Source organism: Urtica dioica, chromosome 5, assembly GCF_054948205.1.
Source record: "Urtica dioica subsp. dioica isolate 48M chromosome 5, U.dioica_male_clone48M_v1_H2, whole genome shotgun sequence".
NCBI lineage: Eukaryota > Viridiplantae > Streptophyta > Magnoliopsida > Rosales > Urticaceae > Urtica > Urtica dioica.
In genome coordinates, this window is record NC_142760.1 from 19306128 (window position 1) to 19330575 (window position 24448).

The 24448-nt window shown below is 40.9% G+C and overlaps 2 protein-coding genes across 2 annotated transcripts; one reads left to right on the forward strand and one right to left on the reverse strand.

Annotated features, from left to right (window-relative positions):
• The first annotated feature begins 408 nt into the window (after positions 1 to 408).
• LOC149397582 (uncharacterized) lies at positions 409 to 3177 on the forward strand. Its single transcript, XM_089614269.1, has 3 exons — positions 409 to 416; positions 1507 to 2165; positions 3143 to 3177. Exons 1-3 carry the CDS (start codon positions 409 to 411, stop codon positions 3175 to 3177), a joined length of 702 nt encoding a protein of 233 aa, XP_089470395.1.
• A 16611-nt stretch (positions 3178 to 19788) lies between these two features.
• On the reverse strand, positions 19789 to 24124 carry LOC149397583 (uncharacterized). Its single transcript, XM_089614271.1, has 5 exons — positions 23549 to 24124; positions 22625 to 23050; positions 21171 to 21646; positions 19858 to 19963; positions 19789 to 19800 (listed from the first exon to the last, which is right to left on the reverse strand). Exons 1-5 carry the CDS (start codon positions 24122 to 24124, stop codon positions 19789 to 19791), a joined length of 1596 nt encoding a protein of 531 aa, XP_089470397.1.
• Positions 24125 to 24448: the final 324 nt, after the last annotated feature.

Here is a 24448-nt window from a genome sequence, read left to right on the forward strand (position 1 = left end):
CGGCCGCTTCGACCCCGCCGGCGCCGTCCCCGGCCGATCCGGCCCCGCCTGCGCCCTCGCTCGACCCAGCCCCGGCAGCACGTGCCCCGGCTGCGCCCTCGCTTGCCTCAGCCACGCCAACGCTCGCCTCGGCCCCGCCGGCGTCGCCCTCAGCCGCTGGGTGCTCTCCCTCGCCCGCCAACCAAGCGTCCACCGTGGGAAAGTCCTGGCCGTCCAGATTCATCGTCGCTCAATCTAGAAAAACCAAACCTAGAGTGGGGAGAGATTGATGATCGGCCGGAGGCGGGGAAAATCGATCTAAAAAGTCATCTAATGTCTCGTGAGGATCGTAAAAAAAGAACGAGACGAAATCCTCGGGGGGCCCATTGGCCGACGTGTGATTTGGGGACCCCATTGGCGCATATAACGATGAACACGTCAGCAAAAATATTAAAATAATACCTAAAGTGAGCGGGCTTACCAATTGTTGACAAGACGGTTCGACGAGACGACTGAAGACGAAGCTGCTTGAGTTTACCACACGGGCTGCGCCCGGTGCCAAACTCGGGGGGCTAATGTTATCGGCCCGACGAGGTCCGACGGATCGATCGACATTTCGGGCGGCCGAGCAAGCTCACTCGGCCAATGGCCGAGTGAAACCCTAGCTTCCAGCCCACACTCGGCCGGCCCATCAACTCACTCGGCCAATGGCCGAGTGAGCCCTCTCTCGGCCCAGGCCCATCACTCGGCCAATGGCCGAGCGAGATCCTCCATGCTCACTCGGCCAATGGCCGAATGAGGCCTCAGACGTCCCAACGTGTTCGCTCGGCCAAGGGCCGAGTGAAGCCTCCAGCCGGCCCACCATGCTCGCTCGGCCAATGGCCGAGTGAGGCCCCAAGAGGCCGAGCATGCTCGTTTGGCCGAGTGAATCTCCCTCGGCGGCCAGCATCTCATTCGGCCATCGACCGGCCGAGCCTCATTCGGCCAATGGCCGACTCAACCTCACTCGGCCAAGGGACCCTCAAAACGTCCCTTGGTCGCCTATAAATACCGGGGTCCCTCCCCTGGTCCAGGTAATCCGAATTTGAGTACTGAAACGCTGTCGAACTCGTACCTCGCTCGTTTCTCTCAAGTCTCGGCCTCTAAACACTTAAACCTCCTATATCCACCTCAATCCTACTAATGTTGAGCGTCGGAGAGGTAAACAGAGGTAACCCCTCTATTTCCCCTTTATAGTTCACACCTTTTTGCTTACATTTCAGGTGCTTGGACGAGATAGAGATCACCTACAGCTAAGGGACGGCTTGGGATACCAAGCCCGACACGCTCGAGTCAAGACGAGACCACTTGGTCCGGCCTTGGGTCTGACCGTCTGCGACTCCTAAATCGTTGTCCGAAAAACTGCGACAACAAACGTGTTGAGAGAGTGGAGGAAGGCCAACAAGCTCCCAACAGAGGAAGACGAAGACAGCCTAGGGAGGAGACAGAAGATGAGATGGAGAATGATTTTGAAGAGGAGGATTATAGGAGAGGAGGACGAAACGAAAGAGTGTTCGAAAGAAGGCAAGGAGGAAGGGACAGAGAAGACGGAGGAATTGGTGGCATCAAGCAGAAGATTCCAACATTCCAAGGGAAAAGTGACCCGGACGCCTACTTTGAATGGGAGACAAAAGCCCAGTTTGTGTTCAATTGCTACAACTACACCGAACGCAAGAAGGTAATACTTGCTGCCGCTGAATTCACTGATTATGCTATTGTTTGGTGGGATCAGCTGGTGACGAGTAGGCAACGGGATGGAGAGGAGCCGATAGAGACTTGGGATGAGATGAAGGCCATCATGAGGAAGAGATTCGTGCCTCGCCACTATTACCGAGAGCTCTATCAGAAGCTTCAGCGCCTACGGCAAGGCACTCGCAGTGTTGAGGAGTACTACCGGGAAATGGAGGTTGCCATGATCCGAGCAAACATAGAGGAAGATCGCGAGTCTACCATGGCCAGATTTATCAACGGGCTGAACCCTGACATAGCGAACAAAGTGGAGTTGCAGCATTATGTCGAGATGGAGGATTTGGTTCACCTGGCCGTCAAGATTGAGAAGCAGCTCAAGACGAGGGGTAGCTTGCGGGGGAGTCGATTTCCAGAACAACCTGCATGGAAGAAGACCTTCAACCGAGACGAGAAGTGCAGTTTCAAACCACGAGGAGACGTAGCCAAGACAAGCACGTCCACGGCCCCAACCACATCTAGTTCTGGTCCCAGTGCTCAATGTTAAATCACGTAATGTACATTGTTTAATTGTGTTTTTTGTTCCGCTCTTGCTTATTAACGTGTATTATCATTAAATAGCCCAATAGGCTGATTGTTAGATGGGCTTTATTGTTCCCTGGTTAGTTAGAGTCTGATTAGGTTTTCCTGATTGTATGTGTATAAATACCCCTTTATTTGTTAATGAGAATTATTCATTCCGCATATTATTTTGCTTTTATGGTATCAGAGCCACAAAATCGCAAACCCTTCCCTAAACACCTCTAGAATTCGTGACCAAACTCTCATGGCCGATTCTAATAATTCCAGCTTTACTGGAAATTCCTCTAAGTCTGGTGGAATTAATTCTGTCAACCCAGGCGAAAATTCTTCTCTTTCCCATTCCATTAATTTCATTACTTCTCACAAGCTGAATGGAAGTAATTTCATGGAGTGGTCTCAGTCGCCAAAGTCTCAACCAGGCAGCCCTAGAGCTTCATCATCAACTCAAGATCAGATTTCCTTCTCTAAAGACAACTTAGAGCAATTGTTTAAGCTATGGTCATCTCATCAGCCCTCATCAAACCTAGCACACAAAGGTATTCATGTAGCAGCCCTAAAAACCACCCTAGAAAATTCCAATCCATGGGTTTTAGATTCAGGTGCTACAAACCACATGACTGGCTCATCTTATCTTTTTCACACATATTATCCTTGTTCTGGTCATGAAAAAGTAAAAATTGCATATGGTTCTTTTGCTGCAATTGCTGGGAAAGGTTCAATTATTTTATCCCCATCAATGACCCTATTAAATGTCCTTCATGTTCCTAAACTTGCCTATAACCTGATCTCTGTCCATAAATTGTCAATTGATTCACAATGTAAACTCACGTTTGTGCCTTCTTGTTGTGAATTTCAGGACCTAAGCTCGGGGACGATGATTGGCAGTGCTAAAGAATATGGAGGGCTCTACTACTTCACATCCGAGAACACCTTGAGTAAACAAATTCAGAAACCTCATTGTTCTAGTTTATTTTCAGTATCTGATGAAATAATGTTATGGCACTTTCGTTTAGGTCATCCAAGTTTTAGTTATTTAAAGCATTTGTTTCCTTCTATGTTTCAAAATAAGAATATTGATCTTTTGCAATGTGAAGTTTGTCAATTAGCAAAACACAAAAGGTCTAGTTTTCCTACTTTGAAATATAATCCATCAAAACCTTTTGCCTTAATTCATAGTGATATTTGGGGACCATCACGTGTAAAAAATATAACTGGTACACGTTGGTTCATTACTTTCATTGATGATCATACTAGAAACACATGGATATACCTTTTAAAGGATAAATCTGAGGCTGAAAACATGTTTAAAACGTTTTACAAAATGGTTGAAACTCAATTTAATAGCCGTATACAGATTTTAAGAACTGATAATGGTAGAGAGTACTTTAATAAAAGCCTCGGTGAGTTTTTAATTGAAAAAGGCATAATCCATCAAAGTTCTTGTGTTTATACACCTCAACAAAATGGAATTGCCGAAAGAAAAAGTAGACACCTACTTGAAGTTACTCGAGCTCTAATGTTTTCAATGAATGTTCCAAAATGTTTTTGGGGAGATGCTTTACTAACTGCTGCATATCTAATTAATAGAATGCCTAGCAAAGTTCTTAGCTATAATACTCCCATTAAAACACTAAAAACGTATTTTCCTGAAAATAAATGTTTCAGACATCTTTCTCCAAAAATATTTGGGTGTACTGCCTTTGTTCATATTCATAATCATGAACGAGGAAAATTGGACCCTAGAGCAATAAAATGCATCTTTCTTGGTTTTTCACCAACTCAAAAAGGTTTTAAATGTTATGATCCCAGCTCGGGTAAATTCTTTGTAAGTATGGACGTCACATTTTTTGAAAACAAACCATTCTTTGAGAAAAACTCTCTTCAGTGGGAGATAAATGGTAATGAAGAGTGTTTTTGGGAATTAAATCACACCTTGCCTAATTCTGTACCTTTACCTACACGTGTGCCCAATGTTATTTCATTAGATACTGAATATAAAACTGACTCAATTGAGGAACCAAGTACTGATTTCCGTGTTAACTCAAGAGTGCAATCAGAGAATGAAGTAGAAACTCCAGCATTGTCATCATCAGAACCGAGCTCAGGCCAAGGTAACACATCTCCTATCATCCATAATTCACCAATAGCCATTGAAAGGAGTGATGAGTCAGAAAGCCTAGATGAGTCAGAAAGCATAGATGAGCCTATTGCACTTAGAAAAGGAACCAGAAATTGCACCACTAGAAAAGCCGAAATGTTTCCCATGTACCCTTTATCTAATTATGTCTCATATCAAAACCTTTCTCCTACCTTTAGAGCCTTTACCACTAATCTTATGACTGATGAGGTTCCTAGTTCTATACATGAAGCTCTAAGTAGTCCTAAGTGGAAGGAAGCTGTTTTAGATGAAATGAGAACTCTTAAGAAGAATGAGACTTGGGAGATGACTGAGTTACCTAAGGGAAAACGAATGGTTGATTGCAAGTGGATCTTTACTATCAAGTATAATGCTGAGGGAGTAATTGACAGGTACAAAGCAAGGCTGGTTGCTCCTGGGTTCACTCAAACCTATGGGCTTGATTATGAGGAGACCTTTGCTCCGGTTGCCAAGCTCAACACAGTCAGAGTTCTGCTCTCTCTTGCCGTGAATCTTGATTGGCCTCTACGACAATTTGACGTCAAGAATGCCTTCCTCAACGGAGAACTAGAAGAAGAGGTCTTTATGCAGCCCCCTCCGGGATTTGACCAGAATACAAATGGGAAAGTGTGTTTCCTAAAGAAGGCGTTATATGGGCTCAAGCAATCTCCACGAGCTTGGTTTGGCAGATTTACAAAGGCAATGAAGGATCAGCAATACACACAAGCCCACAGTGATCATACCATGTTCTACAAACACTCTCTAAATGGTAAACTCGCCATATTGATTGTTTATGTGGATGACATTGTGATGACAGGTGATGATGAGGCTGAACTCAGCAAGTTGACAAGGTTCCTAGCTCAGCAATTTGAGGTGAAAGATCTAGGAAGCCTTAAATACTTCCTAGGTATGGAAGTTGCCAGATCATCAAAGGGGATCGCAATCTCACAAAGAAAGTACGTGCTTGATCTACTCAAGGAGACAGGTCTACTCGGCTGCAAACCTGCCTCTACTCCAATTTATCCAAACCATAAACTCTCAAAGTCATATGGTGAGGATCCGGCAGATAAAGCAAGGTACCAAAGGTTGGTTGGAAAGCTCATTTACTTAGCTCACACTCGGCCTGACATTGCCTACTCAGTGAGTCTTGTAAGTCAGCATATGCACAGCCCCTCCAATGATCATCTAGAGGCAGTGTATCGCATTCTTCACTACCTCAAAGGAAGCCCGGGAAAAGGAGTTTTCTTCAAAAAGAGTGAGGGGAGGCAGATTGAAGTATTCACAGATGTTGATTATGCCGGGTACTTAGATGACCGGCGATCAACCTCAGCATATTGTACCTTTGTGTGGGGTAATCTTGTAACATGGAGGAGTAAGAAACAGGCTGTTGTGTCTCAGAGTAGTGCAGAGGCTGAGTTCCGAGCTATGGCTCAAGGTATTTGTGAAATCCTCTGGATCAGAGGCATCTTGAATGAGCTATAAATTAAGTTCACAACTCCTATGAAGCTATTCTGTGATAATAAGTCTGCCATCAGCATTGCCAACAATCCGGTTCAACACGATAGGACCAAGCATGTGGAGATAGATCGTCACTTCATCAAAGAGAAGCTAGAAAGGGGAGAAATCTGCATGCCATTCGTCCCAACATCAGAACAACTAGCAGATGTTCTCACCAAAGGGCTCTACAAGCTGAAGTTTGAAGACTTTATAAGCAAGTTGGGCATGATAGATATCTTTGCACCAACTTGAGGGGGAGTGTTAAATCGCGTAATGTACATTGTTTAATTGTGTAATTTCGTTCCTCTCTTGCTTATTAACGTGTATTATCATTAAATAGCCCAATAGGCTGATTGTTAGATGGGCTTTATTGTTCCCTGGTTAGTTAGAGTCTGATTCGGTTTTCCTGATTGTATGTGTATAAATACCCCTTTATTTGTTAATGAGAATTATTCATTCCGCATATTATTTTGCTTTTACTCAAAAGAAACCGGAGATGACATTTCAGCAAAATCGTGATATCAAGTGCTTCAAGTGCCAGGGAGTTGGTGATTTAAATAAATGAAAAAGCCCACGGAGAAGGATTATGTGACTACGCTGAACGAAGAGCCTATTAAAGTAAACTTAGGAAGTTCCAGACTCTGAAGTTAATGATTTTGAAGAGAACAAGAGCCTGGAGGACGAAATAATTTCTTCTCAATCAAAGGAGTTCAAGATATCCCCAATCGCTGCAAACAACATGCAAGATTTGAGGACAAATCATTTCCAAGAGAGAGAGTATGATATGATAAGGGCAGCGTCTACACCAAGACATGTCAACGAGCCAATTCCAAATACAAGACTTCAATGAAGACTTTCATGGTTTAAGCCAAGACGAATGGAAAAAGTATAAATCTTGGCATTGGCTGATCTACGCTTCCAGAAGCAGTTAATTCATCATCCAAGCAATTGAAGAGATGGTTAAGAAGCAAAAAACGTTTTATTCTACATCAGATTATAAATGGGCATGAGTTTTGGGATTCTTATGAAGTTTCACCTTAAATCGGTATCTTTTAGTTGGTCGAAACAAATGGTAATTGTTTATTTTCGTTTTATTAGTAGGCTGAATTCAAAATGTTGTATTTATTGAGTTTAAGAGCTGTCAATATGTGGTCTGATTACTAAGGGGGTTATAATTTCGTTTTTCATTGTGTTTATGGATTCGAATGAGGCTTTTGGTTTTCCTAGCATGAAGGATTGTTTCAGGCCTATAAATTCATCTTCATTTTAATGAGAAAGGATCCAGGTTTTGATAAAAAAAAATGAGAGTCTTCTCTTGAGTTCTATATGAACTTTTATCGAACTTATCAAGACGAGTCTTGTGGCGTTCAAATTGACTTATCAATAGGTCTTTCGCATCTGATCGTGGCGTCATTCAATCCCCGACTTATCAAACGATCTTTCACCATTGTCTGTTGCGTCTTCATTATTCCAAGGTTTGTGTCTCTATAGGCGTTGGGTCGCGGAGTCACCAAACTTGTGGAGAAAACGATCCTTTCGTTGGAAATCGTGTTCCTCGCAGCGAGCACCGCGTCATTTGGTACCAGAGCGCAGAACTCTCCCAGGTTTTTATGAGTGATTGTTAATAGTTTTATTAAAAGAAAATGGATTTTGATAAGGTTTTGAGTGAAATGAAGGATATGGTTTCAAAAGAAACAAGAAAGCTTGTGAAGAGATTAGATCAAGTTGAAGAAAAATTACAACCAAGAAGTCTGATTCAAAAGAAAAGGAAGTTAGAGTGGATTTTTTTAATGGAAAACATCTACGCCATGTTGGAACAACCGACTGAACAAGAAGACAAGGAAGAACTTGTTCAGCGTGTTGAAGTTGTTAAAGAAATGAAAAAGCCCACGGAGAAGGATTATGTGACTACGCTGAACGAAGAGCCTATTAAAGTAAACTTAGGAAGTTCCAGACTCTGAAGTTAATGATTTTGAAGAGAACAAGAGCCTGGAGGACGAAATAATTTCTTCTCAATCAAAGGAGTTCAAGATATCCCCAATCGCTGCAAACAACATGCAAGATTTGAGGACAAATCGTTTCCAAGAGAGAGAGTATGATATGATAAGGGCAGCGTCTACACCAAGACATGTCAACGAGCCAATTCCAAATAAAAGACTTCAAGACTTCAATGAAGACTTTCATGATTTGTCCCAAGACGAATGGAAAAAGTATAAATCTTGGCATGGGCTGATCTACGCTTCCAGAAGCAAATTGGTTAATTCATCATCCAAGCAATTGAAGAGATGGTTAAGAAGCCAAAAACGTTTTATTCTACATCAGACTATAAATGGGCATGAGTTTTGGGATTCTTACGAAGTTTCACCTTAAATCGGTATCTTTTAGTTGGCTGAAACAAATGGTAATTGTTTATTTTCGTTTTATTAGTAGGCTGAATTCAAAATGTTGTATTTTTTGGGTTTAAGAGGTGTCATTATGTGGTCTGATTACTATGGGGGTTATAATTTCGTTTATCATTGTGTTTATGGATTCAAATGAGGCTTTTCGTTTTCCTAGCATGAAGGGTTGTTTCATGCCTATAAATTCATCTTCATTTTAATGAGAAAGGATCCAGGTTTTGATTACAAAAAAATGAGAGTCTTCTCTTGAGTTCTATATGAACTTTTATCGAACTTATCAAGACGAGTCTTGTGGCGTTCAAATTGACTTATCAATAGGTCTTTCGCATCCGATCGTGGCGTCATTCAATCCACGACTTATCAAACGATCTTTCACCATTGTCTGAGGCGTCTTCATTATTCCAAGGTTTGCGTCTCAATAGGCGTTGGGTCGCGGAGTCACCAAACTTGTGGAGAAAACGATCCTTTCGTTGGAAATCGTGTTCCTCGCAGCGAGCACCGCGTCATTTGGTACCAGAGCGCAGAACTCTCCCAGGTTTTTATGAGTGATTGTTAATAGTTTTATTAAAAGAAAATGGATTTTGATAAGGTTTTGAGTGAAATGAAGGATATGGTTTCAAAAGAAACGAGAAAGCTTTTGAAGAGATTAGATCAAGTTGAATAAAAATTACAACCAAGAAGTCTGGTAGAAAAGAAAAGGAGGTCAGAGTGGATTTTTTTATGGAAAACATCTACGCCATGTTGGAACAACCGACTGAACAAGAAGACAAGGAAGAACTTGTTCAGCGTGTTGAAGTTGTTAAAGAAATGAACAAGCCCACGGAGAAGGATTTTGTGACTACGCTGAACGAAGAGCCTATTAAAGTAAACTTAGAAGTTCCAGACTCTGAAGGTAATGATTTTGAAGAGAACAAGAGCCTGGAGGATGAAGTAATTTCCTCTCAATCAAAGGAGTTCAAGATATCCCCAATCGCTGCAAACAACATGCAAGATTTGAGGACAAATCTTTTCCAAGAGAGAGAGTATGATATGATAAGGGCAGCATCTACACCAAGACATGTCAATTCCAAATACAAGACTTCAAGACTTCAATGAAGACTTTCATGGTTTAAGCCAAGACGAATGGAAAAAGTATAAATCTTGGCATTGGCTGATCTACGCTTCCAGAAGCAGTTAATTCATCATCCAAGCAATTGAAGAGATGGTTAACAAGCAAAAAAACGTTTTATTCTACATCAGATTATAAATGGGCATGAGTTTTGGGATTCTTATGAAGTTTCACCTTAAATCGGTATCTTTTAGTTGGTTGAAACAAATGGTAATTGTTTATTTTCGTTTTATTAGTAGGCTGAATTCAAAATGTTGTATTTATTGAGTTTAAGAGTTGTCAATATGTGGTCTGATTACTAAGGGGGTTATAATTTCGTTTTTTATTGTGTTTATGGATTCGAATGAGGCTTTTGGTTTTCCTAGCATGAAGGGTTGTTTCAGGCCTATAAATTCATCTTCATTTTAATGAGAAAGGATCCAGGTTTTGATAAAAAAAAAATGTGAGTCTTCTCTTGAGTTCTATATGAACTTTTATCGAACTTATCAAGACGAGTCTTGTTGCGTTCAAATTGACTTATCAATAGGTCTTTCGCATCTGATCGTGGCGTCATTCAATCCCCGACTTATCAAACGATCTTTCACCATTGTCTGAGGCGTCTGCATTATTCCAAGGTTTGCGTCTCAATAGGCGTTGGGTAGCGGAGTCACCAAACTTGTGGAGAAAACGATCCTTTCGTTGGAAATCGTGTTCCTCGCAGCGAGCACCGCGTCATTTGGTACCAGAGCGCAGAACTCTCCCAGGTTTTTATGAGTGATTGTTAATAGTTTTATTAAAAGAAAATGGATTTTGATAAGGTTTTGAGTTAAATGAAGGATATGGTTTCAAAAGAAACGAGAAAGCTTGTGAAGAGATTAGATCAAGTTGAAGAAAAATTACAACCAAGAAGTCTGATAGAAAAGAAAAGGAGGTCAGAGTGGATTTTTTTATGGAAACCATCTACGCCATGTTGGAACAACCGACTGAACAAGAAGACAAGGAAGAACTTGTTCAGCGTGTTGAAGTTGTTAAAGAAATGAAAAAGCCCACGGAGAAGGATTATGTGACTACGCTGAACGAAGAGCCTATTAAAGTAAACTTAGGAAGTTCCAGACTCTGAAGTTAATGATTTTGAAGAGAACAAGAGCCTGGAGGACGAAATAATTTCTTCTCAATCAAAGGAGTTCAAGATATCCCCAATCGCTGCAAACAACATGCAAGATTTGAGGACAAATCGTTTCCAAGAGAGAGAGTATGATATGATAAGGGCAGCGTCTACACCAAGACATGTCAACGAGCCAATTCCAAATACAAGACTTCAATGAAGACTTTCATGGTTTAACCCAAGACGAATGGAAAAAGTATAAATCTTGGCATGGGCTGATCTACGCTTCCAGAAGCAAAATGGTTAATTCATCATCCAAGCAATTGAAGAAATGGTTAAGAAGCCAAAAACGTTTTATTCTACATCAGATTATAAATGGGCATGAGTTTTGGGATTCTTATGAAGTTTCACCTTAAATCGGTATCTTTTAGTTGGCTGAAACAAATGGTAATTGTTTATTTTTGTTTTATTAGTAGGCTGAATTCAAAATGTTGTATTTATTGGGTTTAAGAGGTGTCATTATGTGGTCTGATTACTATGGGGGTTATAATTTCGTTTTTCATTGTGTTTATGGATTCAAATGAGGCTTTTCGTTTTCCTAGCATGAAGGGTTGTTTCATGCCTATAAATTCATCTTCATTTTAACGAGAAAGGATCCAGGTTTTGATTAAAAAAAATGAGAGTCTTCTCTTGAGTTCTATATGAACTTTTATCGAACTTATCAAGACGAGTCTTGTGGCGTTCAAATTGACTTATCAATGGGTCTTTCGCATCCGATCGTGGCGTCATTCAATCCACGACTTATCAAACGATCTTTCACCATTGTCTGAGGCGTCTTCATTATTCCAAGGTTTGCGTCTCTATAGGCGTTGGGTCGCGGAGTCACCAAACTTGTGGAGAAAACGATCCTTTCGTTGGAAATCGTGTTCCTCGCAGCGAGCACCGCGTCATTTGGTACCAGAGCGCAGAACTCTCCCAGGTTTTTATGAGTGATTGTTAATAGTTTTATTAAAAGAAAATGGATTTGGATAAGGTTTTGAGTTAAATGAAGGATATGGTTTCAAAAGAAACGAGAAAGCTTGTGAAGAGATTAGATCAAGTTGAAGAAAAATTACAACCAAGAAGTCTGATAGAAAAGAAAAGGAGGTCAGAGTGGATTTTTTTATGGAAACCATCTACTCCATGTTGGAACAACCGACTGAACAAGAAGACAAGGAAGAACTTGTTCAGCGTGTTGAAGTTGTTAAAGAAATGAAAAAGCCCACAGAGAAGGATTATGTGACTACGCTGAACGAAGAGCCTATTAAAGTAAACTTAGGAAGTTCCAGACTCTGAAGTTAATGATTTTGAAGAGAACAAGAGCCTGGAGGACGAAATAATTTCTTCTCAATCAAAGGAGTTCAAGATATCCCCAATCGCTGCAAACAACATGCAAGATTTGAGGACAAATCGTTTCCAAGAGAGAGAGTATGATATGATAAGGGCAGCGTCTACACCAAGACATGTCAACGAGCCAATTCCAAATACAAGACTTCAATGAAGACTTTCATGGTTTAACCCAAGACGAATGGAAAAAGTATAAATCTTGGCATGGGCTGATCTACGCTTCCAGAAGCAAATTGGTTAATTCTAGGGGTGAAACTGGATCGGTTCGGTTCGGTTTTTGACATTTTTAGTATCCGAATCCGAATTTTTGGTTTTTAAAAATTCGGTCCAGTATCCGGTCCAATTTAGTGTAAAACCGAAATTCGGTTATCCGAATATTCGGTTATCTGGTTTCTTAAATCTAGTATCCAATCCAGTATCCAATTTTTAAAATTCGGTTATCCAATTTGTAATTTCAGATCCAGTTTAATATCCAGTTTAATAAAATGGATATCTAGTTTCTAAAATCCAAATCCAGTTTGTAAAAATTCAAAAAACGAGTACAAACGACTCTTATAAAGCTCCAAAATTACAATACATAATATAAAACTGAGTAAAAAAAAAATAAAATTCAAAAGGACACTCGTCTCCAACTACCTGCACATGTAAATATCATAAGATAAAATTAAAATTACAAACCTAATGATCATAATAAACCATACAACAATTGAATTTGTACGTTACCTTTATAGATCACATAATCAAGTTGTAGTAGCAGTAGAAGTTAATATATGAGAAGTTTGTTCTTCTATGACAGCTTGACCATCATCTATTAATAATAATGACATAAATTTAAAATAAATTTGTTTTAATAAACAAACAACAAATGAATATGTCAAATAAAATATCAAAATATTAATTATCTTACCCGAAACAACTTGCTTAGAATCATTTAGTGCTTCCACTTCATCCATGTATTCTAAAAAATAAAAACGCTAGGTCTCTCTCAAAATTAGGTGAAGTATTTTTTTAAATATATATTTATTTTTAATTAAAAAATCTGTTAAATAACCGATATCCAGATTTTCTCAAAATCAAATCCGATATACGGTCCAGTTTTGTAAACCGGATCGGTTATCCGAATCCGAATTTCGGTTAGTTGACGTGGCTCCAAATTTCGGTTTTGGTTCGGTTTGGATATCGGTTTTATCCGATTTTCGGTTCGGTTTTGTACAGCAATCATCCAAGCAATTGAAGAAATGGTTAAGAAGCCAAAAACGTTTTATTCTACATCAGATTATAAATGGGCATGAGTTTTGGGATTCTTATGAAGTTTCACCTTAAATCGGTATCTTTTAGTTGGCTGAAACAAATGGTAATTGTTTATTTTCGTTTTATTAGTAGGCTGAATTCAAAGTGTTGTATTTATTGGGTTTAAGAGGTGTCATTATGTGGTCTGATTACTATGGGGGTTATAATTTCGTTTTTCATTGTGTTTATGGATTCAAATGAGGCTTTTCGTTTTCCTAGCATGAAGGGTTGTTTCATGCCTATAAATTCATCTTCATTTTAATGAGAAAGGATCCAGGTTTTGATAAAAAAAAAATGAGAGTCTTCTCTTGAGTTCTATATGAACTTTTATCGAACTTATCAAGACGAGTCTTGTGGCGTTCAAATTGACTTATCAATAGGTCTTTCGCATCTGATCGTGGCGTCATTCAATCCCCGACTTATCAAACGATCTTTCACCATTGTCTGAGGCGTCTGCATTATTCCAAGGTTTGCGTTTCAATAGGCGTTGGGTCGCGGAGTCACCAAACTTGTGGAGAAAACGATCCTTTCGTTGGAAATCGTGTTCCTCGCAGCGAGCACCGCGTCATTTGGTACCAGAGCGCAGAACTCTCCCAGGTTTTTATGAGTGATTGTTAATAGTTTTATTAAAAGAAAATGGATTTTGATAAGGTTTTGAGTTAAATGAAGGATATGGTTTCAAAAGAAACGAGAAAGCTTGTGAAGAGATTAGATCAAGTTGAAGAAAAATTACAACCAAGAAGTCTGATAGAAAAGAAAAGGAGGTCAGAGTGGATTTTTTTATGGAAACCATCTACGCCATGTTGGAACAACCGACTGAACAAGAAGACAAGGAAGAACTTGTTCAGCGTGTTGAAGTTGTTAAAGAAATGAAAAAGCCCACGGAGAAGGATTATGTGACTACGCTGAACGAAGAGCCTATTAAAGTAAACTTAGAAGTTCCAGACTCTGAAGGTAATGATTTTGAAGAGAACAAGAGCCTGGAGGATGAAGTAATTTCCTCTCAATCAAAGGAGTTCAAGATATCCCCAATCGCTGCAAACAACATGCAAGATTTGAGGACAAATCTTTTCCAAGAGAGAGAGTATGATATGACAAGGGCAGCATCTACACCAAGACATGTCAACAAGCCAATTCCAAATACAAGACTTCAAGACTTCAATGAAGACTTTCATGGTTTAAGCCAAGACGAATGGAAAAAATATAAATCTTGGCATTGGCTGATCTACGCTTCCAGAAGCAGTTAATTCATCATCCAAGCAATTGAAGAGATGGTTAAGAAGCAAAAAACGTTTTATTCTACATCAGATTATAAATGGGCATGAGTTTTGGGATTCTTATGAATTTTCACCTTAAATCGGTATCTTTTAGTTGGTTGAAACAAATGGTAATTGTTTATTTTCGTTTTATTAGTAGGCTGAATTCAAAATGTTGTATTTATTGAGTTTAAGAGTTGTCAATATGTGGTCTGATTACTAAGGAGGTTATAATTTCGTTTTTCATTGTGTTTATGGATTCGAATGAGGCTTTTCGTTTTCCTAGCATGAAGGGTTGTTTCAGGCCTATAAATTCATCTTCATTTTAATGAGAAAGGATCCAGGTTTTGATAAAAAAAAAATCAGTGTCTTCTCTTGAGTTCTATATGAACTTTTATCGAACTTATCAAGACGAGTCTTGTGGCGTTCAAATTGACTTATCAATAGGTCTTTCGCATCTGATCGTGGCGTCATTCAATCCCCGACTTATCAAACGATCTTTCACCATTGTCTGTTGCGTCTTCATTATTCCAAGGTTTGTGTCTCTATAGGCGTTGGGTCGCGGAGTCACCAAACTTGTGGAGAAAACGATCCTTTCGTTGGAAATCGTGTTCCTCGCAGCGAGCACCGCGTCATTTGGTACCAGAGCGCAGAACTCTCCCAGGTTTTTATGAGTGATTGTTAATAGTTTTATTAAAAGAAAATGGATTTTGATAAGGTTTTGAGTGAAATGAAGGATATGGTTTCAAAAGAAACAAGAAAGCTTGTGAAGAGATTAGATCAAGTTGAAGAAAAATTACAACCAAGAAGTCTGATTCAAAAGAAAAGGAAGTTAGAGTGGATTTTTTTAATGGAAAACATCTACGCCATGTTGGACCAACCGACTGAACAAGAAGACAAGGAAGAACTTGTTCAGCGTGTTGAAGTTGTTAAAGAAATGAAAAAGCCCACGGAGAAGGATTATGTGACTACGCTGAACGAAGAGCCTATTAAAGTAAACTTAGGAAGTTCCAGACTCTGAAGTTAATGATTTTGAAGAGAACAAGAGCCTGGAGGACGAAATAATTTCTTCTCAATCAAAGGAGTTCAAGATATCCCCAATCGCTGCAAACAACATGCAAGATTTGAGGACAAATCGTTTCCAAGAGAGAGAGTATGATATGATAAGGGCAGCGTCTACACCAAGACATGTCAACGAGCCAATTCCAAATACAAGACTTCAAGACTTCAATGAAGACTTTCATGGTTTGTCCCAAGACGAATGGAAAAAGTATAAATCTTGTCATGGATCACTACGCTTCCAGAAGCAAATTGGTTAATTCATCATCCAAGCAATTGAAGAGATGGTTAAGAAGCCAAAAACGTTTTATACTACATCAGATTATAAATGGGCATGAGTTTTGGGATTCTTATGAAGTTTCACGTTAAATCGGTATCTTTTAGTTGGTTGAAACAAATGGTAATTGTTTATTTTCGTTTTATTAGTAGGCTGAATTCAAAATGTTGTATTTATTGAGTTTAAGAGTTGTCAATATGTGGTCTGATTACTAAAGGGGTTATAATTTCGTTTTTCATTGTGTTTATGGATTCGAATGAGGCTTTTGGTTTTCCTAGCATGAAGGGTTGTTTCAGGCCTATAAATTCATCTTCATTTTAATGAGAAAGGATCCAGGTTTTGATAAAAAAAAAATGAGAGTCTTCTCTTGAGTTCTATATGAACTTTTATCGAACTTATCAAGACGAGTCTTGTGGCGTTCAAATTGACTTATCAATAGGTCTTTCGCATCTGATCGTGGCGTCATTCAATCCCCGACTTATCAAACGATCTTTCACCATTGTCTGTTGCGTCTTCATTATTCCAAGGTTTGTGTCTCTATAGGCGTTGGGTCGCGGAGTCACCAAACTTGTGGAGAAAACGATCCTTTCGTTGGAAATCGTGTTCCTCGCAGCGAGCACCGCGTCATTTGGTACCAGAGCGCAGAACTCTCCCAGGTTCTTATGAGTGATTGTTAATAGTTTTATTAAAAGAAAATGGATTTTGATAAGGTTTTGAGTGAAATGAAGGATATGGTTTCAAAAGAAACAAGAAAGCTTGTGAAGAGATTAGATCAAGTTGAAGAAAAATTACAACCAAGAAGTCTGATTCAAAAGAAAAGGAAGTTAGAGTGGATTTTTTTAATGGAAAACATCTACGCCATGTTGGAACAACCGACTGAACAAGAAGACAAGGAAGAACTTGTTCAGCGTGTTGAAGTTGTTAAAGAAATGAAAAAGCCCACGGAGAAGGATTATGTGACTACGCTGAACGAAGAGCCTATTAAAGTAAACTTAGGAAGTTCCAGACTCTGAAGTTAATGATTTTGAAGAGAACAAGAGCCTGGAGGACGAAATAATTTCTTCTCAATCAAAGGAGTTCAAGATATCCCCAATCGCTGCAAACAACATGCAAGATTTGAGGACAAATCGTTTCCAAGAGAGAGAGTATGATATGATAAGGGCAGCGTCTACACCAAGACATGTCAACGAGCCAATTCCAAATACAAGACTTCAATGAAGACTTTCATGGTTTGTCCCAAGACGAATGGAAAAAGTATAAATCTTGGCATGGATCACTACGCTTCCAGAAGCAAATTGGTTAATTCATCATCCAAGCAATTGAAGAGATGGTTAAGAAGCCAAAAACGTTTTATTCTACATCAGATTATAAATGGGCATGAGTTTTGGGATTCTTATGAAGTTTCACCTTAAATCGGTATCTTTTAGTTGGCTGAAACAAATGGTAATTGTTTATTTTCGTTTTATTAGTAGGCTGAATTCAAAATGTTGTATTTATTGGGTTTAAGAGGTGTCATTATGTGGTCTGATTACTATGGGGGTTATAATTTCATTTTTCATTGTGTTTATGGATTCAAATGAGGCTTTTCGTTTTCCTAGCATGAAGGGTTGTTTCATGCCTATAAATTCATCTTCATTTTAATGAGAAAGGATCCAGGTTTTGATTAAAAAAAAATGAGAGTCTTCTCTTGAGTTCTATATGAACTTTTATCGAACTTATCAAGACGAGTCTTGTGGCGTTCAAATTGACTTATCAATAGGTCTTTCGCATCCGATCGTGGCGTCATTCAATCCACGACTTATCAAACGATCTTTCACCATTGTCTGAGGCGTCTGCATTATTCCAAGGTTTGCGTCTCAATAGGCGTTGGGTCGCGGAGTCACCAAACTTGTGGAGAAAACGATCCTTTCGTTGGAAATCGTGTTCCTCGCAGCGAGCACCGCGTCATTTGGTACCAGAGCGCAGAACTCTCCCAGGTTTTTATGAGTGATTGTTAATAGTTTTTTTAAAAGAAAATGGATTTTGATAAGGTTTTGAGTGAAATGAAGGATATGGTTTCAAAAGAAACGAGAAAGCTTGTGAAGAGATTAGATCAAGTTGAAGAAAAATTACAACCAAGAAGTCTGATAGAAAAGAAAAGGAGGTCAAGAGTGGATTTTTTTAATGGAAAACATCTACGCCATGTTGGAACAACCGACTGAACAAGAAGACAAGGAAGAACTTGTTCAGCGTGTTGAAGTTGTTAAAGAAATGAAAATGCCCACGGAGAAGGATTATGTGACTACGCTGAACGAAGAGCCTATTAAAGTAAACTTAGAAGTTCCAGACTCTGAAGGTAATGATTTTGAAGAGAACAAGAGCCTGGAGGATGAAGTAATTTCCTCTCAATCAAAGGAGTTCAAGATATCCCCAATCGCTGCAAACAACATGCAAGATTTGAGGACAAATCTTTTCCAAGAGAGAGAGTATGATATGATAAGGGCAGCATCTACACCAAGACATGTCAACGAGCCAATTCCAAATACAAGACTTCAAGACTTCAATGAAGACTTTCATGGTTTAAGCCAAGACGAATGGAAAAAGTATAAATCTTGGCATTGGCTGATCTACGCTTCCAGAAGCAAAATAGTTAATTCATCATCCAAGCAATTGAAGAGATGGTTAAGAAGCAAAAAACGTTTTATTCTACATCAGATTATAAATGGGCATGAGTTTTGGGATTCTTATGAAGTTTCACCTTAAATCGGTATCTTTTAGTTGGTTGAAACAAATGGTAATTGTTTATTTTCGTTTTATTAGTAGGCTGAATTCAAAATGTTGTATTTATTGAGTTTAAGAGTTGTCATTATGTGGTCTGATTACTAAGGGGGTTATAATTTCGTTTTTCATTGTGTTTATGGATTCGAATGAGGCTTTTGATTTTCCTAGCATGAAGGGTTGTTTCAGGCCTATAAATTCATCTTCATTTTAATGAGAAAGGATCCAGGTTTTGATAAAAAAAAAATGAGAGTCTTCTCTTGAGTTCTATATGAACTTTTATCGAACTTATCAAGACGAGTCTTGTGGCGTTCAAATTGACTTATCAATAGGTCTTTCGCATCTGATCGTGGCGTCATTCAATCCCCGACTTATCAAACGATCTTTCACCATTGTCTGTTGCGTCTTCATTATTCCAAGGTTTGTGTCTCTATAGGCGTTGGGTCGCGGAGTCACCAAACTTGTGGAGAAAACGATCCTTTCGTTGGAAATCGTGTTCCTCGCAGCGAGCACCGCGTCATTTGGTACCAGAGCGCAGAACTCTCCCTGGTTTTGATACGAACCTCGGCCGACTAAGCTCCGAGACCCGATACCCCAATAGCACAGCGACGGATCGTCTACAATTTAGGAACGATGGTGGATCGAATGACGCCACGGACGGATGTGAATGGCCGTCTGATGAGTCGGGCTCGAACTCCTACACGCACCGCTTTGTAAGAGACTCGAATAGTTCTAAACGAACCAAAGAGAGAATGAAATCCTCACAGGAAGTGTTTAACTCGAAATTCAAATTGTGTGTTTTTCCATTCAGCCTAAGGCTTAATTTATAGAGTTTACATAGGTCAAATTCGTAGCTCCATGGGCCCCATAACCTAGTCAGCCCATTTAGCCTTATTTAAGCAATAATAACATAAAAACAAAGGACCAGCCCAATACAAACCATACGGGCTTTTAAATAACATGTCTTGGCCCAAATATCATAAACTGAAAATAGAAAAATAGTAATAGTCCGACTAATTCAATTCAGCCCAAATAACGTTCTTCATTGGTGTTTCTTGGCTTCCTTGAATTTTCTCCTTTGCGAGCTCGTCCCCTTCCTCATCTTGGAGCTTGATGATCAGATTGTTAAGCTCCTCCTTGAATCTCCTCGCTCGAGCTCTCGTCACGGGTCCTTCCGGCACTTGGTAATTTGCTTGCGGCTCCTTTTGGGGCATGTCCTCATCATTCCCCTCGTCTTGAAAAGGATTTGCCCTCAAATCATGATCTGCATCAAAAGGAGACAAGTCAGTCACATTGAATGTAGCACTAACATTATACTCACCTGGAAGATCCAATTTGTAGGCATTATCGTTGATCCTGGGAATAACTTGAAAAGGTCCATCGCCACGCGGCTGTAGTTTGGACTTGCGTTGCTCTGGAAAACGCTCCTTGCGCATATGTAACCAGACCCAATCACCAGGTTCGAAAATCACTCTCTTGCGGCCCTTGTTGGCTTGCTGCGCATACTGCTTCGTTCTTCGCTCAATGTTGAGTCGTGCCCTCTCGTGACTCTGCTTAACAAGCTTTGCTTTCTGTTCACCATCTAAATTCACATGCTCAGACATAGGAATAGGAGATAAATCCAACGGCGTTAGTGGGTTAAAACCATAGACAATCTCAAAGGGTGAGAACTTAGTAGATGAATGAATAGCGCGGTTATAAGCAAACTCAACATGTGGTAAACAATCTTCCCAAGTTTTGATATTCTTCTTAATTATTGCCCTCAACAAAGTCGACAAGGTCCTATTAACTACTTCGGTCTGACCATCAGTTTGGGGGTGACAAGTAGTCGAAAACAACAACCTAGTACCCTACTTAGCCCATAAGGTCTTCCAAAAGTAACTTAAGAACTTGGTATCCCTATCCGAGACAATCGTCCTAGGCATGCCATGCAACCTAACAATCTCTCGAAAGAATAGATCAGCAACATTAGAAGCATCATCGGTTTTGTGACATAGGATAAAATGTGCCATCTTTGAAAACCTATCAACCACTACAAAAACAGAATCACGACCTCGCTTAGCCCTAGGCAAGCCTAACACAAAATCCATAGATATATCTACCCAAGGTGAGCTAGGAATAGGCAAAGGTGTATACATACCGTGTGATTGAACTTTCGACTTAGCTTTCCTACAGGTGACACAATTACCACAAATCCTCTCTACATCACGCTTCATGCGAGGCCAATAAAAGTGCTCTTGGATCACTCCTAGAGTTTTAGCTATCCCAAAATGTCCCATCAGGCCCCCACCATGAGCTTCCCTAACTAGCAACTCCCGAAGAGAACAACTAGGCACACAAAGTCTACCCAATCTGAACAAAAATCCATCATGCCTAAAGTAATCTCCCGATGCTATCTTTTCACACTTCGCAGATATCTCACTAAACTCTCGGTCTTCTGGGTACAACTCTTTGATATGTTCAAAACCAAGCAGTTTAGTATCTAAAGTGGCAAGTAAAACGTACCTCCGAGAAAGGGCATCGGCTACCACATTCTCCTTACCTTGTTTGTACTTGATGACATATGGAAACGGCTCGATGAACTCCATCCATTGCGCATGTCGTTTGTTGAGCTTTTGTTGTCCCTTTAAGTACTTGAGTGACTCATGGTCGGTGTGGACCACGAACACTCTTGGCAAAAGATAGTGCTGCCAAGTCTCTAAAGCTCGAATCAATGCGTACATCTCCTTGTCGTAAGTGGGGTAGTTAAGGGTGGCCCCACTCAGTTTTTCGCTGAAATACGCAATCGGCCGTCGGTCTTGCATGAGAACTGCTCCGATTCCCACGCCGGACGCATCACAATCCACCTCGAATGGTTTATCGAAGTTAAGTAATGCGAGACAAGGAGGGTTGACTAATTTCTCTTTGATTGCGGTGAACGCCTCCTCTTGTGCTTGCCCCCATGCGAACGCCACATGTTTCTTCTTCACCTCCGTGAGCGGGGCAGCGATCGTGCTAAAATCTCTGACAAAGCGCCTATAGAAGCTCGCTAAGCCATGAAAACTCCGTACTTGAGCTGCATTTGTCGGTGTCGGCCACTCCTGAATAGCCTTCACTTTTTCCTCATCTACCTGCACTCCTTTTGAACTTACAACAAAACCCAAGAAAACAACGTGATCGGTGCAAAAGGTGCACTTGTCAAGGTTAGCAAATAACTGTTCACGTTTGAGTACAATAAAAACCTCACGCAAGTGTAAGACATGATCATCCAAGGTCTTGCTATAAATCAAAATATCATCAAAGTATACCACCACAAATTTACCAATGAATGAACGCAAAACATGATTCATAAGTCGCATAAATGTGCTAGGTGCATTAGTCAAACCAAAAGGCATCACTAACCATTCATACAACCCAAGTTTAGTTTTAAAAGCGGTTTTCCATTCATCCCCCTCTTTCATTCTAATCTGGTGGTACCCACTCTTTAAATCAATTTTAGAGAAAACACACACACCATGTAATTCATCTAGCATATCATCCAATCTAGGAATGGGAAATCGATACCTGACCGTGATGTTGTTGATGGCTCGGCAATCCACACACATCCTCTGAGAGCCATCCTTCTTTGGAACCAATAGAACTGGTACGGCGCAAGGGCTCATGCTCTCTCTAATGTACCCCTTTGACAAAAGCTCCTCGACTTGCCGTTGCAACTCCTTCGTTTCCTCAGGGTTGGTTCGGTAGGCCGGTCTGTTTGGAAGCGAGGCCCCGGGTACAAGGTCAATCTGGTGCTCAATCCCCCGAATCGGTGGTAGTCCTGTTGGCATGTCTCGAACAACAACGTCCTTGAACTCCTGCAAAAGAGAAACAATGGCAGTAGGTAGAACCTCGCCATGTTGGTTAGTGAATAAGGCAGCCTCCTTGTACACAAGTAAAATCATCGGCTGTTTGGCAAAGAAGGCTTTCCTCACATCACTCTTTCCCGCAAAGAAGTTGTTTTGTTTTCTCTCACCGATTTTGTTTTTCATGACCCCATCCTTTCTTTCACTCCCCACTTCTCTCTCGGGTTTTCTCTCTGGGACTCTCTCTTTTTTTCTCTCTGTTTTTACCTCATCCCTTGGTTCTTTTCCCTTCTCTAGGGCCCTAAACCTTTCCCTCTCTTGTTGCATCCTTACTTGATCTTCATGAACTTGCTTTGGAGTCAGGGGGGCGAGGGTGATGGTACGATTCTTGTGCCGGAGGGAGTACTTGTTGGTGTAGCCGTCATGAGTCACCCTCCGATCGAATTGCCACGGCCGCCCCAAAAGTATATGCCCCGCGTCCATCGGTGCCACGTCACAGAGCACCGAGTCCTCATAGCTGCCAATCCGGAAACTGATAAGGACTTGTTTGTAGACACGTACCTCTTCACCATCATTAAACCACTGAAGCTTGTAAGGACGAGGGTGGTTTGTCGTGGGAAGTCCAAGCTTCTTCACTACAGCAACGCTGGCTATGTTCGTACAACTCCCTCCATCGACGATAACGCTGAACACCTTCTCACCAATATGGCATCTGGTGTGAAAGATGTTTTCACGCTGCTCCTCATCATCTCGTACGACCTGTGCGTTCATAGTTCGTCGAGAGACCAACACGAGCTCTGCTGGTGCCTCAATTTCCTCGTCTGACTCTTCGCCGGTACACTCTTGATCTTCCTCTTCATCGTCGGTAACCATCTCTCCGGTCGGAAGAATCGTCATGCTCCTCTTATTCGGGCATTGATTTGCGAAGTGACCAACTCCCTGGCACTTGAAGCACTTGATATCACGATTTCGCTGAAATGACGTCTCCGGTTTCTTTTGAGCACTGGGACCAGGACTAGATGTGGTTGGGGCCGTGGAAGTGCTTGGCTTGGCTACGTCCCCTCGTGGTTTGAAACTGCTCTTCTCGTCTCGGTTGAAGGTCTTCTTCCATGCAGGTTGGTCTGAGAATCGGTTTCCCCGCATGCTACCCCTCGTCTTGAGTTGCTTCTCAATCTTGACGGCCAAGTGAACCAAATCCTCCATCTCGACATAATGCTGCAACTCCACCTTGTCCGCTATGTCAGGGTTCAGCCCGTTGATAAATCTGGCCATGGTAGACTCGCGATCTTCCTCGATGTTTGCTCGGATCATGGCAACCTCCATTTCCCGGTAGTACTCCTCAACACTGCGAGTGCCTTGCCGTAGGCGCTGAAGCTTCTGGTAGAGCTCTCTGTAATAGTGGCGAGGCACGAATCTCTTCCTCATGATGGCCTTCATCTCATCCCAAGTCTCTATCGGCTCCTCTCCATCCCGTTGCCTACTCGTCACCAGCTGATCCCACCAAACAATAGCATAATCAGTGAATTCAGCGGCAGCAAGTATTACCTTCTTGCGTTCGGTGTAGTTGTAGCAGTTGAACACAAACTGGGCTTTGGTCTCCCATTCAAAGTAGGCGTCCGGGTCACTTTTCCCTTGGAATGTTGGAATCTTCTGCTTGATGCCACCAATTCCTCCGTCTTCTCTGTCCCTTCCTCCTTGTCTTCTTTCGAACCTTCTCTCGTTTCGTCCTCCTCCCCTATAGTCCTCCTCTTCAAAATCATTCTCCATCTCATCTTCTGTCTCCTCCCTTGGCTGTCTTCGTCTTCCTCTGTTGGGCGGTTGTTGGCCTTCCTCCACTCTCTCAACACGTTCTCGTAGTGGTTCCAACTCTTCCCTCATCATCCTTCTCATCTCTCCTATCATTGCTTGCATCATCAGCCTCCGGTCTGGAATTCCCTCATCTGCGTCGCCGTTGTTAGACATGGTTGCCGCAAGATATTGTTAGTAACAAAAGAAAAAAACCTCACAAAACTCTCCCTCACGTGTTTACACTCAAATAATATCACTCAGCGCTCGTGTTTGATAATGGCGATAGTTATACTTTCTCTGCCT